Here is a 17,012-nt window from a genome sequence, read left to right on the forward strand (position 1 = left end):
TCAGCACCGGAGAGGAGTCAACGGCGGAGTCAGGCGCTGTGCACGACTCACCGTGAGTCACATCTCGACAGGCCGGCGGAGGCGATGACCAAAAAGTTAACTTTGCTGACTTCCAAGAACAGGCTACTTCCAGGAGTACTTGTACAAGTAATATATACGCACCACTACAAATAAGACTATTGCAATCATACAGCGACTACATCTTTATTCTGTCTTCACTTAATCTGCCTGATTGGATCTCTTCTCAGGACCGACTGATATTGAAACTGCCGGAAATCTTTCTTTGCATAGCGTGGCACAGGCCTTAGCAGATGGTGCATGGGATAAAAAATTTAAAAAAAAACGCCCTGAGAATTATTATACCCCATATTGCAGACTCCAATTATCCCACAGAGCATCAATCGATGGTCACTAGCCGGGCGCTAACTACCATCAACAGCAGAGATGGCAAAATTTAGAAAGTGCCGGATGAGAGTTATGGTCATAAAAGCAAACAACCAACAAAACAAAAAAACATTTCAGACAATCCTCAGGTCGCATGATGTACAGTGCACTATATAGTGCTCAACATAGAATTCCCAATGCTTTGGATTTGTAAAAAGATTCGGACTCATTAGGAAGAAGACTGTGAAGGAAGTGAAAGGTTAACTTGCTGTGTGTTTGGTTTTTTTCGAGAAACTTGCATCGATAACTGTTGATTCCTTCTTACACATGTGCTCTTATTGATATAGCTGTGCACCATTAAACAGCTTTTTGTCTTGATGAAAAATAATAGCGTACTTAAAATAATAGCCCTGTGTCACTGGCTGCTCCGCACAGTTAAATGCACCACCCGCCAGCTCCAATATCTGACCTTCCCTGAGACTGTGTAGGCAGGAGAAACACACTGGACTTTCATGGATTCTGTTGGATACACTGGTGATGAAACTAGCCTTCAAGTGTGCATGAAAACACACACATGTATGTCCTTTTACGTGCACGGGATGCTCCAAATTCGCAGACATATATACGAAGTTCCAGCTGTTTCAAAAAAAGTCCATGATGCTGCTAATCAACAGTCTAAAGGTTTAGCCACGTCCGTCCTTCACTTTGTCCGTCGCTGTCTGTCTTTTACTCCCTATCGCTTAACAGCCTCCCCTTTTTCTCTTTCTTCACCAAAGCCAAACGAGAGAGAGAGAGAGAGAGAGAGAGAGAGAGCGAGAGAGATGTAAAAAGGGAGAGATGGAGACAGAGTTTGGAGAAGAGGTGATGAAATGGCGAGACAGAGAAGAAAGGGAGCCCTTGAGAGGAAGAGAGAGATGAAGGGATGCAGGGTGTGGAGGTGAAGTCAGATCCAGGGATGGAGAGAGATAAAATGAGGGCTTGGTGGAGGGAGGTGAGAGGTCGCACTCTCCTCTGTCAGAGCTGTGATTATTCAAAAATACACATCCCTTTCTCTCTCTCTATCTCTCATTCCATCTTTTTCACTCTCCCGGCATGTTTTTTTTTTTCATCCTCAATGATCTCGCATCGCCTGTCGTCCTCATCTTTTGTTTTGTTTCATACCATCTCTCTCTCTCTCTCTTTTCTCTCACTCGCCGTTTAGCGCCGCCTTACCTCCGAGGAGGAGCGCTGCCGGCGAAGGCAGAGAGAGGCCAGAGAGGGAGGGAGGTGGGAGAGGAGCAGGAGGGGTGGTGAGATGAAGAAGCAAAATCAAATAGACATGAGGTGTAGGAATGGGGGAAAAGACACTTCCATTCAGTGAATCATTTATCTTCCAGTCTCTTTAAAAGGTACACAGGACAAAGAAATTCAAGTGCTGCTTGTTTTGGTGCAATCTTCATCCGACTCTTATTCACCATTGTTGAGCTTTGACTGTGCAGATGTGGCTGGTTGGCCAATAGAAACACGGCCACAGTGCCTTACAATACCGTGAGACAGAAAATGACAACTCTTGAAGTTATCAACACGTATTTTATCATCTGTGTGGACAATAGTGAGGCAAGCAGTAGAATTACACCATCAATCCTTGTACGTATGTGACTGGGCCAACGCGGCACATTGCTGGATATTGTTGCATTGCCTTGTGGCTCTTCTTCTTCTTCTTTTTTCACACAATGCTAATGTCGGTCTGAGCACGACCTTAGGGATGCTGGAGGCAGGGAGAGTGATGAGGAGGAGGAGGAGGAGGAGGAGGAGGGAGGCTGTTACTGGCAGGCAATGAATGCCGATTAAAGAGGGAAAAAAGAAAGAAATGTTTTCCGTTGCTGTCCTCCTTGACCTCCAGCTTAAGGGGGGGGTAATTGGCAAAACCCTGCAAGTAATGCACTCTCTCTCTCCCTCGTCTTTCTTGCACACACACACACACACACACACACACACGCTACTGCTCCCAACTCTGAGCAAACCGATATCACACTTATATACCAGCCCAATACATAAATGAACTCTCCCATTTTATTCAGAGAGAATGAGTGAGAGAAAGAGTGTCATATCCAACATGTGTCATGTTCTATATAAATCTCCAAAGGAGTACATCTATTTTAACACACGCGAGCATGCACGCGTCCTGTCAATGCCCCCCCCCCCCCGAAAATATATGGGGTGTTTTTTTTTTTTGGCAGGAGGACCAATGGCTTCCTGCGAATGTTCTTTCCATGTCTTCTGGCCTTGCTTTCATGAATAACACGCCGCAGCTATTAACACGGTCAGAGGAGGACGAGCAGGAGATGGAGAGCAGACAAGAGAAGCAGCCGCTGAAGAAGAAGAAAGATGGATCGAGGCACGCCGAGAGCAGGAAAGCGGGCACGTGGAAACGTCAAACACTGAACCTCTTTCTTTTTTTTTATTCTTCTTCCTCCCACCTGCTTTCTCTGATCTGATGCAACATCGCTGCGAGATGTAAAAACACCTCCCGCAACCCGTCTCTTTCCCTCGAGCCTTCAGCTGCTCTTTCACTGAACTTATTTTCCTCCGACGATAACCGCCTCACTGACCTTCCATCTCCTTCTTGACCACCTTTACTGCCCTGCTTCTTGTATATCGCCGTTGGCCTCGTCTGCCTTGTTTTTTTTTAGGGGATGGAAAAGAATATGGATGAGAGAAAAACAAGAAAATGACACGACTGTGGAGGGAAAACAGATTAAAGAGGTTAATCTGAATAGTAAACTTGTTTCAGATCTGCTTCTTTCAATGCCAATCATCATGAACCTCCCCAGCTGGTAATCATCGCTCCATATCAAACGTACACTTTTGAGTTTCAGCTTTATACCAGCAGACACTTATCCCAAAACGCTCTGCACCTCATTTCAGAGAGAATCCCTCCCCCCCCCCTGTCTCATTTTCTCTCTTCTGTCCTACTTTCACTCACATTTATTAAAATGAAGTCGTACTGGCATGCGTTTTCAAATCTGTGAAGTGTTCGTGGGTGCTCTTGTTTCAACTTCCCAGCCGCCTCAACATGGGGAATGCTGCTTGAAAGATAATGAAGTGCTTGCGTCTCTTACTCCGCTCTCCAAAAACATAAAAAATGTATTCCTTCCCGTCTATGAGAGACAAGTTTGAAATTGAATGACTATTATTGTCTCCACCCATGTTGAACTTATCACCCTGGCGTTCACTCGCTCATACGACGCGACCGTTTAGCACGCCCACACTCATCGATTACGGTGACACGAGTACGACCAGTCAGATATAACGTGAGGTATTACGAAAGCAGTTTAAGGAGCAGTCGTCCAGCACAGATTGCTTTCTTGTTCTTCCAATAAATGACAAATGCTGTAACAAACAAGAGCATTTGGTCTTTTTTCTTTTTCAAAAAACAGACAAAACACATCTAGCAAACACAACAGCAAGTCACTTGGACTTGAGTTGTTCTCCCATTTCAAACACTTTGCAATTATCAGCCTGCCACCAAATTGCACACCTGTATATCAGCTCAATTACCCTTGTGTGTGTGTGCAGGCTATTGTACAGGACTGAAAGATTCCCCAAATAGTTTTGTAAGATGTAACACAAATATGACACTCCCCTTACTCACGACGTGATCACGAGTTTGTGTTCTCGAGACCATTCCAAGGACGCTATCCGTCCTTCTCCAGTGCCTCTATATGCAATGGAAGTAAATAAATATGAAATTATGAGAAACACACGCATAAACAGACCTTCCCGCACCTGTCAGATGTGCACAGTTCTTATCAGCTCACTGCTAAACCACTGGGGCCACTGACACAGTTTACAAATCAGGATTGTTTCAGCTTGTTCTGTAGGAGTCAGTCCAAAACACAAAGGCATTTCTGTTACAATGACAGAAAACGGAGAAGAGCAGCAAATATTTGGCATTTTTGGTTGATCAAACAATGATTATATCTCTCATCAACATAGCTCCATCACAATTCAATTTATGTTGATTAATAATAAATCCATTTCGGTGGGACACAGGCCCTGCTACCGTGCACGCTGCTGGCGAATGTTCTCAAATTTGATGAATTGCATTTGATGAATTACACCTGTGTGTGCAGCCTGTGTGCGTGTCGAAGCGGCTGCGTTGTGCAAACGTGACATAAACAGACTTCAGCTGCTGTAAACATCAACAAGTACAGCAGCGCGTGCATCAGACACACATATGTGCGCGAGCCAACTTTTTAAAAAAAACCACAACAGCTTCAGTGAGCAGCAGACAGAACGAGGCACAGACGCATCACATTACCTTCACAGCGCGAGCAGCGAAACAGCGAGGAGTCCAACGCGCGCGCGCACAACCACAGAGAGGCGTTAACTTCTTTTGTTGACTCACGTTATTTGACGTCGAAGTTCTTCCTTTCTTTCTTTCACGGGGATGAAGTGGTTCATCTAATGTCACGCAATGTCCAGTGATGCTTCTCGTTGCAGTCCGAGTCATTTTGTTTGCGCGCTGCCAGATCTAGTAAGTGAGTCCACGTCATCTTCAACAAACAAAGGTTGTGTGGGGTCGTTAGGGGGCGCTATGAGGAAACGCAATGACAGGGACTCCTGACGTGGCCAAGACATCAAAATGAGTCACTGTAATCTGTAAAATATGTTTTATTAAAAGTGACAGTTCTCTTCAAGCACATATGTTGCACAAAAACTTCAATAATCATTTCTTTAGCTTTACTTACACGACAGCAAACCAAGAGCAGGCATCAAGTTTAGTTCATGAGACGGCAAACACCTCTCTTAAAATGATAACTCGTCAGCTCGAGTTTCCACTCTGCAAACTTCCCCCTCATTGTCTGTCCTTGTCGAGTTAATTCATTTCGAATGAGCGAAGCCATTACGGCGGCATCGTTCCAATGCATCTGCACTGTCTTCCAAAGCGAGCGTTGGAATCGTGCAGGCTGAACACATTTGCAACTGGAAGTTCATGTTGGAAAGACGAGTTGCGATTCATCCAAGTGTTTCAACCATCGCACCCTTACACAGGACTAGGCACGCCGTTTGCATGATGGTTATTTAACGTGCGCGTTATGATGCGTACAGGCAACACACAGTGAGGGGGGGGAAAAAGCCCCACAAATGTAACATTTGTATTAAATTGAATAGCCAAGAGGTCTTCCTCCCAACGGACATCTTATACCAATACCACAAACAAGCTGTGTGCCAGGATTCCGGTAAGCTGGCTCGCTTGGCACGGCCTCACACCTGAACGAGTCTGGACGTTGGCTGAGCGGCTCGCATTGCCGTCTCGTACAACCCTTCAAATCCCACCAGAGTTTTAATGCACTTTGCAAATAAGCCCCACGTAAACATGAGTTTCCTCGTACCACAAAACAAATAAATACACGATGCATGTTGGGTATCACTGCACCCATGGCTGCCAACTCCCACCTTATTAGTCAGAACGGATCAAAGCAGAGAAAATGTTCCCTGACCAAAAAAGAAATGGCCTTTAATTCTCCAAGTCGAATCCATGACTTTGCATCACAGGGAATTGCACAGGTGTAACTAATCGCATGAACGTTGGTTTCGCTCCGTTTTAGATGTGTCGTGGAATACATTGACGTCGTTCGTGTGCTTGACAAGTTGAAATTCCCATTGTGAGAAAAGGTCAGTGACGTCAAATGTGACAGAGGAGCTATTCATGTCATTCGTTACAACGATGCTTTTTTCCTGCTTTGACAAGTCCAAATGGTCGCCTTTGTCCGGCTGTGGTGTGTGAAAGCGTCGCCTGTGTGTAATAGGTTCACTTATCCCTGATCTGAGCTTCTATTCAGGCACCCAACCTGATGAAAGGAAGATGAGAGACAGGATCTCATCCCACTCTAATGTACTCTATGCACACCGGCCCTCTCCATACATGCACGAGCAGATAATACTCGCAGGCAGTCGCTATCTCCTTTACTCTTTCCATCTCCCTCACAAACACACAGATTCCATGAATGCCTTCTTCATGATGTAAAAGTTTGCACCGATCTGACTTCTTCAGTCTTGATACCAGTGTTTGATTGATTTGCCTCGCTGTGTGAAAGTGAGTGGGATCATTCTTTTATGTGTGAGACAACATCAAGCTCGACTTAATCCTTAGTTTTCCTCACTCGGTCAAACAAAATGGAACAAATAAATATCCAGATATAAATGCACTGAATTGTTTATTTATTGACATAATGGTATCTGAATGGTGTCCAGCTCAGTCCGTCCTCACAGCTATATCTGAGTCAGTGTCAGACTTATATTCTGTCATATTCTTCATATACAGCATTGCATTTACCTAATATTCCCATTCCCTTTCTACATAACTATTTATATTTATGCCCCATATCCAGAAAATGGCATCTCAGGAAAATAGAGTTGGTTAAGTGAGCTCTGTCTGCCCTGTAGATCATTCAAGGTATTTCCCGTTCAGTGTTTTTGGCACCATTGAGCTGCAAACAAATCCAATTTCATCTGCGTTCACCCATCACGTATGGAATGAATCATCCCCGAGCAACACTCAACAAATAGAAAGTCATGAATAATTTCAGAAGGACAATTAAGTCCCCCTTCATTAAACCATTTGCTCATTAAGGCTGCCTTCGTTAGGAGAGGTTGGATGATCGCGGTCCTGCTCGTCTGGAGCGGACCGCCATGTTTTTCTCTTTCGTCTTGTTCTGTCTTTCCTCGCCCCGTCTTCTTCGTACTCTTTCTTGCCCGTCATTATATCATCAAGCACTCTTCGTGGATGAGGACGAGACTGCAACGGCAAAAACTCGGTCTGACCTTGTGAATAATAGCACATCTGTCAGGGAGTGCGTCTGAATTGGCGTCTGAATAGAAAGCGGGAAAAAAACCCCCGCCTTTAATTGTATTTTAATGCCGCTGTTGTCGGCCTTGTGAAGCTGAACGCAGAGTTGATTTGTATTTCAGAGGGTTGCTGCCGTGCCTGAAAAGGAGATTGTTGTATAGTGCGCCTTTTAAGTGCGCCAAAGCCCCATGCCTGGTGTAACGTTCCAAGGTTTTGAGCAAACATTTGCTCTCGCTAATTTGCAGCAGAAAGTGTGTGATTCCATTCTCACTCTGTTTGGAGACACACACACACACACAGAAAATGTCGTTTTGTAGGCCTACATGTCGATGTATAGATACTTTATACTCATCCTGGGAGTGGGGGATGTCACGCAATGCTTGGTTGAGAAATACACCTCAAACAGTGAGAGCATTGCTCAGGGAAAGCAATCATTGCAGTGGTAATACACAGGCAGATGAATATATCAGCAATATCACACGCGGTGCGGCAGTTAATTCCCCAGACAGACGGAGAGGAGAGGAGGCCGCGGCTGAATTATGGAATCAATTGGCGGCTCGTCTGCAGCTATTGGTCCCCCCCCCCCTCACGCAAGCGTTCACATGCACATCCGCATATGTAAGACGTACTTCACCAAGATGCGAACCTTGAGTAAAGGGCCGCACAACGGCTCACGCACCGGCTCACGCACCAGCTCACGCACGGAGTGTCGTATGCAAGTGTGTCTGTGTGAGTGGGACGCTGATTGAGTGAAAGGTCGAGATTCCAGCGCGTGTGTGTGTCGCGTGTGTGTTTCCTGAATTCCCTGAGGCAAATTCATCTCATGTGTTCTCACCAGGGGAGAGCCACCACTTATCAACTCAGGAATTGAATTTCTTTTCTTTCTTTTTTTAGCTTCCAATACACAGCGTGCAGCGAGTGATAGGGAGGACTTGATGGAGCAAACAAAGACACACACGCGCACACACACACACACAGTCCATTATGATGTGAGGGCAGCTGTCAGCTCCTCTCTCTTTAAAAGACGTACACGTTGTCATGGTCATTGATAGAGATGACCCACAGTTTTGTGGTGTTTATGAGCGAAGTATCAGCGTTTCCTGCAAACATTAAACATTCGCGGGTTAAAATCGTTCAGCTGTGGCCGAGGTTTGCCTCAAGAGGTGACCAAAATCGTCAGTGGTCAGCCGATCCATAATGCTGCTGCAATTACCAGCCACGCACGAGCAACATCAATATCCTAAGATGAGTTCCTCTTTGAGGATGAGCCGGCACAGGGAAGAATAAAAGACAAAATGCGAGAGTGGAAATAAATATGATGTTTTTGACGGTGGCAAACTGGAAACAAGTGGCAGGTGTAGTGATGGAGAGGATGTTCCAGGTATATGTGCCCTCCATATTTAACACCATATGACACAATAGTATCCTCATTAATTCAATTCCCCCATAGAAGCACGAAACAATGCACACTGGAAACAAAAGGTTTCGGGCTTGAGAAGTCACCAGACACGAGTCCAGGTGCTGTTCCACACACCTGTTCATGCAGTATGAATGAGATTGTGCTCATCGTGTTAGTGAGCGGTAATCAGATCGGGGAATGTGGCAAGAAAAAAAGCACCGCTGGGCAGGGAACGATCACAAACCCAAACCATGTCTATTCTGTAATGCTGTGATCTATACATTTCCTTTGAATGTAGTGTTGGAATTGCCAGCTGAGAGCATTTAGATGACCCCCATTTGCTCCGTTCTTTTTACATGCTAAATCCCTTTGGAATGTCCTCGGAGATATGCCGCTGCGCCGGCCCGCTTCCCCACGAGGATTAGCAAAGTTCCATCGTATTGTATCTCTCCGCTCCGTATCATCACACAAAGCAGAAACGGTTGCAGATAATCTTCAAAAGAAACACCAACACCTTTTGTGTGACTTGATTTTCTCTGCGACTGTCTGCACGCGGATGAGCGCGGTGGAAACAAACAAAAAAAGTCTGTTTTCCTGAGGATTTGGATGTGATATTTCTCACACAATCGGTTGTTTGAATCTCCTTTGTCTGCTGCTAGATTTAAAACACACACACACACACTGTCTCTCTCTCTCTCAGCTTTCTGAGCCCCTTGTGTTGAGTGGGCGACTAGCTGTGACTGGCACTGTCAGATTAGCCCAGTTAAAAAAAGACATACGTTTATTGCACACTGTTGTGTGCGTGTGTGTGTGTGTGTGTGTCCTCCATACTATTTTCAGACACATGCTGCATTATTCATGTTAATCCAAGCAGAGAAAGATACAGTCTTGTGTCATATAACACCACTGCCACGGGCACTCACTCACCACACACACACACAATCGCTGGCACGCTTAACTACTGACATATCAGATCCTGGCATGAATCATGTTTAGTTGTTGTTGTTGTTCAATATGCAAATCTTCCATTCAAAGCACGAGTTGGTTTGTTAACAAGTGCGTTCAAACACACACACACGCAGTCATACAATCCCATGCACTTTAAGGATTACCAAAGGAAGGGATGCGCAAAAATGTGCGGCTGCAAACACACACACACACACACACACACACACACACACACACACACAGAGAGACACACACTTGCTGTGAGAGTGCGTGGGATCGATGTGGATGTGAAATGCCATGGGCGTCATTACAGGACTCATCTTTCATCATCACACGGCCATCCGTCAGCCCTGTTCGGCTAATGATGACAACGCCAACACACACACACACTCACACATAAGCGCACTCATCCAGTCGCACAGAGAAACACGAGTGTCAGATATATGCGGGCGCTTCATGCAAGGACACAAACAAAGGGAGGAAACACTGCATGCATACACATGAGCACTCGTAAGCGTGCTCAATTAGGCCCACGCGTGGAAACATACCAACACAAAGAGATGTCCTAACACACACACACACACACACACACACTGCATTGAATGAAGTGGCTGTTGACAGTTTTCAGCAGTAATTGATACCCGTGTTTGGCAGCCATTTTCATTTGGCCCAAGCACAAACCAGGAATGATCTAAGCTGTGCAGTACAAACACACACGCACACACACACGCCCACACACGCAAAGCCCTTCCTTACAAGCATCACTTGACACATCTTTTTTCATACTTAACGCACGCACACACACACACACACACACACACACACACACACACACACACACACAACACACACACACACACACACACACACATCTGAGCCGAAGAGATTAAATCTCACTTTAGGCTTCTAAAGGCAAATGCACAGGCTAAAACAAAAGTATACCCTCCATATATGGGCAGGAAGAAGCGGCACTGCTGCTGAAGCCTCCAGGAAGACTGACTACATTTTAATTGGCTGTCATCACTGAACTTTATCTCGTCGGCGATGATGAGTGAGGGGAAGTGTGCAAGCGGCCTAGACAGAAATGTACACACACACACACACACACACACACAAAAGAGAGGAGATGAGAAGAAGAGCGTAGAGAAAATGATTCCATTTTTCCAGTTAAATCTTACCTTAAACAGGCGCAAGATGTTGGCCACCATGATGGACACCGAGCTGGCCGCGGCTCCTATCACCCCTACGATTTTATCTGGCTTGGTGAAGATGGGAGGGTCCCCGTTGGCGCAGCGGACGTCGGAGCCGTCCCTCTCAATCAAGGCCTGCACAAAAGTCAGGGACTGCTCCAGAGCGTACGTGTCCCTGGAGCAGGTATCCAAGATGCGGGCCCCCAGCGTGATGTTGGGCAGCAGCTCGGGGTCCTTGTTGATCAGGTCTATGGCGAACATCATGGCCTCCAAACGGTGGATGCCCTTCTCCTTTTTCAGCTCCCCGCAGGGCGTGCCGCGGTCCCCCCGCGAGTGCACGGGAAATAATCCGCCGAGGATGACGTCGCCGTCCAGTCGGATGGAGTGGGCGTACTCAGGCGCCGCCTGGGGGTCTATTAGGATCCGCTGAGGGGCGGCGACGGGAAGGAGCCAAGTGTACGAAGTAGCCATGAGCAGGAAGACCACAGAGGGAGACTGCGGACAGGAAGTCGGGTTCCACTGTGGTTCCATGATCAAGGATCGATTACCAAACAAGAGCCAAGTCTTACAATGGGGCTTTCTGATGGATATTCCAAAACTGAGGATGTGTTTTTGGGAATACTAAAAAGTAGGGCCTTCCTATTGGTCAAAGGGGGAGGAGTAGATGACCCCAGGGGTGGAGCTAGCCGAGCCCCATGAGCCAATCATATTCCAGAATGGACCAGTGTGATAAAGAGCGAAGCTTAGAAACGTGGCGGCGGTGCAGTAGAAATATAGAGTTGGGGAGTTGAGCCGGTAATCCACGAGTCACATCTTCAGTAGAGCCTGCAGGAGAGAGACAGGGAGAGGATTTCTAAGTAGCAGTGTGGTGTGAACATCAAGCTGCTGCGGGGACGAACGGTCCACCTGAGGAACATGTGTAAAAGCACCTCATGGGCAGGCATACCCAAAAACAAGTTCAAAATACACACAACGCTCCTTCGCCTGCAAGCGCTCACATGGGTACAGGCTTTTCCAGCCCTGTCAAAATGTGCACTGCCATTCTATAATTGAAAACCCAAAGTCTGTCGGTTTGTAATCACCTCGACACACACAGAGACAGACACACACACTTGTCTCTTGGCATATCTATGAGTGAAACAGCTGTTAAAATGACAGGAGGGAGAACCTTGGCAGGCTCCTTGGGGCTATTCGCAGGAAGGCGCAAACTCCCCGCTGCAGTGGAGGTGAGGAAGCGCGACGGAGAGAAGAGCGGAGCGAGGTTGAGGAAGAGGTGGAGGAGAAGGAGGAGGACGCAGTGAGACGGGGGGGGGACAGACGGAGGAAAACCAGGTGAGAGAAACCGAAGACAGCAGAGAAAAGAGTGAGAGAGAGAGAGAGAGAGAGAGAGAGAGAGAGAGAGAGAGAGAGAGAGAGAGAGAGAGAGAGAGAGAGAGAGAGAGAGTGCCTCGGGGCCTCATTCAAACACCTGCTGTTTCTGCTGCAGCTAAATGAACACGTTACATCCAGCGGCACCCTGCCGCGCACACACACACGCGCACACACACACACACACGCAGAGCTTGAAATCACAACAGGTAGATGTAATGTTGAAAGTTTTTGAAACAATCGACATGTTCCTGTTGCACCTCCATCCCTGGCAGTAGTGCACATTTAGCAGCTGAATCCTTGAGAAAGGGTTAGAACTTGGTTTGGGCAGGGAAATATGGGAAAATTGGTCTTTCTGAAATTTCTGATTTTTCTTTTTTCATTTTCCATGGAGACTGTTGAGAGCGAGGAAGCAATCTTTTCCTGAAATCTTGAGTTGACTAAGAGAGCATTCATTATATGTCTAGCAAGGGATATGTAGCTCTTGGTAACGAATGCTCCTATGAATTAAATATGAATTATGCTTCTGACGTGACCTTTTTTCACACAATGTAGCCCTTTATTTAGCCCTGTAGTTCATTCCATTGCTTATCTTCCCTTAAATAACCATCTCTCAGCACAAATGGACTACTGCGCTGCATCCTAATGTTAAAACAATAGTGTTCGACACTTTAGGACATATCATTCACTTTCTTGAGAATTTGGTACCACGATAATGTTACGCCAGTCGAGGCTTAAAGGCTCCATTTTGCAACGGCCGCCCCCGGTGGGTTAATCCGGCCTTGCCAAAATCACGCTAAATGAGATCCGACTGATCATATATCGGATAATCTGGGATCAAATCCTACACTTTCATTGCAAAGTGCTTTCCCGCTAAAGAACAGGTTCCAGGCTCAGATCTGAGCAGCGTGAGCCGCTCTCTCGATGAATCCATTTATAACTCAATTCTGTCCCAATTAATGTATCAGCTCCTCTCCACTCTAAATGGAATTAGGTCAAAGCCACTCATACTCAGCCCCATAAAACCCGGCTGCTTTATATAGGTTAGCCGCTATTGTACTCGCCGCAAAACTTGTTTATTCAACACTTTTGTATGTAGACTTTTCAAGTTCAAGATGTAACTACATGCAAACGTCTCGAGAGGGCCACCGAAAAGTCAGATCAGTGCAACGCGTGAATGTTTCATGACGGCGCTGAGGCCCTGAGGTTATTAAAAGTTGCATTTACTCTCATTGGTTATTTCAAAAGGGGGGTGAGAAGTGTCACACCTTGTCTGTATGTGACAGTAATGCACACCTGCTATTCTTCATAACCTGAATGTGGCTTTTTGCTCTTTGAGTCCCACGGCTTTGTCTTTTATGAGGCTTTACAAAAGTTTCAAAAACAACAACAGCAGATATCTTCTCCTGTGTGGCAGCCTCGAGGAAGGAGGAGGACCTCCTGAAGGAGGAGGACCTCCTGAAGGAGGAGGATCTCCTGAAGAAGGAGGATCTCCTGAAGAAGGAGGTTTCCTCCGCTGTGGTGGTTCGTGGCTCGCAGATGAAGAGATTTGAAGCCCAAGAGGCTGTAGCTGGATCATCACTCTCTTTCATTTACACCCACGGCTGGCTGTCTGGATGAGTGTTGCCCACTCGCACATGAGCATGTTTTTCTTTTTTTCTATATCTGGCCTACTTTTCTGTTTCATTTCCAGCTGTTCCCTCTTCACTCCACACCTGTGCAATCTCCCTCCTACCCCTCCACTCCTTCACCTCCCGCAGTTTCTTCACGTTTCCCTCTCTCCTCCACCTTTTCTCCCTTTCTAATTCACCGTCTCCTCCTTCTCTCTCTCTCTCTCTCTCCTCATATCGCCTTCTGCAGGCCTCCTCATTCCTCTGGGGGGCTTGCTGCTCTTTGCAGAAAGAGATAGCATTCCTGCCTCTCCCTCCCTCTTTCTCTCTCTCTCTTTCTAAAACGGTGTCTCATTCAACAATTGCTGCCTGTCTCTCTGTCACCATCTCCTCGGACTCGTCTCATTCCTGACTTTTTTTCCTGTCTACCTGTGCACTTTATAGCAGCAAAATGATTTTAGCAAGATCGTGGGCCAATGAGGCAGTCAGTACACCCTGTCCTCTCACTCTCACACGCACACAAACACACTCACACACACACCTTCGTGGATCCCCCCCCCCCCCAATTCATTATAGGCTGACCCAAAAAATATAATGACTACATTAATATTAAGTTAAATGCATATATTAGGCATATCCATACATGTAGATGACATCCATTGTAATGTAATATATTTCATATCGCACTAAAATAATCTGTGTTTTGGAGCCATCTATACTAAATCCAGCATATTTTCCCATTCACGTTCTCTACAAGTGAAAACACTATGTCGTCTACTAATTGTTTCCATATATGGATGATCAGAGACAGAGTTAAGCTCACGCATGATCGTTGAAACGGATGCCTGTGACATGATGAGGTCATGTGAGATAAAACGCGGCCCACAGGTTCAGAAATGTGACTATGTGAGAGATCAAAGTGTTGAGGGGGTATATGCTCATATGCAGCCTCGCGTGGCTTCTGCAGCAGTGGTGGCATTCTGATCATTGCACCCTAATTAAGACAGTGAAAGCAGAGAAGCACCATTGCAATGGTGTAATTATGGAGATCGATGGTTCATGTCTTCTTTTTTTTTTCAATGCGCAAAACCCACGCAATTTTTTGAGTGACTACTTGAAACATATACCTCTTCTAAGACATTTACTCACCTGACCACTATGTTGCACAGAATCCATGTGAAAATGAAAATGAGCAAAAATCAATAAAATCCCACAACACATCGGCAGCAAGACAAATTGAAACAATAAGAGAGTCTGCCCAAAATACACTGAGGAATGTCAGGATGAATGCCCCCAAAAGAGAGAAAACACCCACAGCAAAAAGAAGAGGGGAAAAAAAGAGGCAACAGCATTTGGTCAGAAGGGAGGGAGGAAAAAAATCGAAATGAGAGCATATGAGATACCTCAGAAAATCGAATTGATCCGACAGCGTGTGAAGGGTGAGAAGCACCGTCTCCAGACTCCTCCGCGGACTCCTCCTTGGGGTCCCTGTCCGCCTCAGGCAACTTCCTTGCGGAGCTCAGCAGTTTTCCCCACAAATATCAGCCCTCCTGGAGTGAGATTCTTCCCCCCCCCCCCTCATACACCAGTAAAGACAATTTACCATCCACAAGACGAAGACACGAAGAAGAAAAGAAAAATATATACACAGCCGATGTTTAAAAGTGCTCCGTCGTGATCAGCAGAGCTGATTTTAGGGGTGGAAATGCAATTATTAACCCCGCACTTGTTTAAGGTGGCAGCAGAGGGCGGCTGCCTGTAATGAAGTCAATACCCAAGAATGAGTCTCAGATACAGAGAGGGAGAGACGGGGGGGGGGGGGGGGGGAGAGAGAGAGAGAGAGAGAGAGAGAGAGAGCAGAGGAATTCCTCATACACGGAATATGACAGCCATGATCAATAATGTTGGCAAAACGCACCTGATTTGTATCCACGGTCCTCGCTAAGCTCCCCGCACTTTGCGCACGTAAAACCCTTTCCGCGAAAGTCCGCGCGCGCTCACTCCTCTCCAGCTCCTCCGGTCGTCGGTGCTGAAAGGGACAGCGCACGACTCTCCACAGGAATGGAGCCCCCCCCTCCCCTCCACACAACATGAAACATATGTATCCCAGGCATCGAGTCCAGCCCACCCGCAACAACTCATCGTCTAATTGCACCCACTGTCGTCCAGCGGAGTCCACACATTCAATCAAGTGTTTTACCAATCCATCGGATCGATAGTTTCCACAGTAGAGGGCTTTGGTTATTTGAACACATTAATAGGTCATCAAAAATATGCTCACACGGGCGTTGCGCCACACTCTTTAATTGCCTGAACTTAAATCCATTTTTACTGCGCCCATTGACCCCCCCCCCCCCTTGTAAAACCATAGCGCCGTGGCCCTTTGTGGTGAATGGAATTAAATAAATGAACCGCATCCCATCTGCTGTGTAATAACAATTTGATAAGCTGTGTGGTGTGAGAATCCAAAGCAATCGAGACAGACCCGGGTGTTCTCTCGTGTGACAACGGGGGAAGATGTGCGCAACACGTCCAATTTGGGGCTTCGCCGCTGCGGCGGAAGGGGGGTGGGGGGGGGGGGGGGGGGGGGGCACGCGGAGCAATGGCGCCATCTCGCGGTAATAGTTGCGTTATTGCAACAGAGGAAAAAAAAGAACATCCAAAATGACCTTTGAATTTGGATTTTCTTTTTTACTGACAGGTAAATCGGCTGTTGAAGAATGTAACTTATACATGTACTGTAGTACAATTTGGAGGTACTCCAAGTACTTCCACTTAATGCTACCTAATAGTACTTCTACTTCACTACATTTCAGAGGGAAATTGTGTACATTTTACTGCTTCATCTGACTGTTTAATAATTCATAATTTACAAAAACAATAACACTAAAACGATGATCAGTTCATAACAACAATCTTTACAATGTGATGAATTGTATCAAACCACAGCATATAGGCTGTATCGCACTTTGTGTGGACCGTCACGGGTCAGCGGGTTCACAGCTTATTTTTGGGGATGTGAAATAAAGAAATCTCAGAAAAATAATTCCCGAGAAGGCAAATGAAATCCCCTCTCTGCACAAGCAGTAAACAAACATGAGTGATTGAAGTATATGACTCGTAAAAAAAACAAAAACTCCCCGGTGAGGTTTGAAGCAGTACATATTTATTCATTGAGTGGTTGCTTCTCAACATTCTTGTCACAACTGAAAGGCTTCTCTAGAAGGTGAGCTTAAGAACACATTACAGCTGATGAGGAAAAGAAATGACGAGATTTA

At 46.1% G+C, this 17,012-nt stretch overlaps 1 protein-coding gene across 3 annotated transcripts in view; it reads right to left on the bottom strand.

Moving 5' to 3' along the window:
• grm8a (glutamate receptor, metabotropic 8a) overlaps positions 1 to 11,311 on the bottom strand; it is a 158,800-nt gene extending 147,489 nt beyond the window's left edge. For 2 of the 3 annotated variants that reach the window (XM_079294633.1, XM_079294634.1), the window contains exon 1: positions 10,745 to 11,311. In XM_079294633.1, the coding sequence (XP_079150759.1) occupies positions 10,745 to 11,287 (543 nt within the window). In that variant the 5' untranslated portion in view covers positions 11,288 to 11,311. Of the gene's footprint in view, positions 1 to 10,666 lie in introns of all 3 variants that reach the window. The other variant, XM_079294632.1, reaches the window with a different exon arrangement.
• Between the last annotated feature and the right edge of the window lie 5,701 nt (positions 11,312 to 17,012).

Source organism: Melanostigma gelatinosum (assembly GCF_949748355.1).
Source record: "Melanostigma gelatinosum genome assembly, chromosome: 22".
Classification (NCBI taxonomy): domain Eukaryota; kingdom Metazoa; phylum Chordata; class Actinopteri; order Perciformes; family Zoarcidae; genus Melanostigma; species Melanostigma gelatinosum.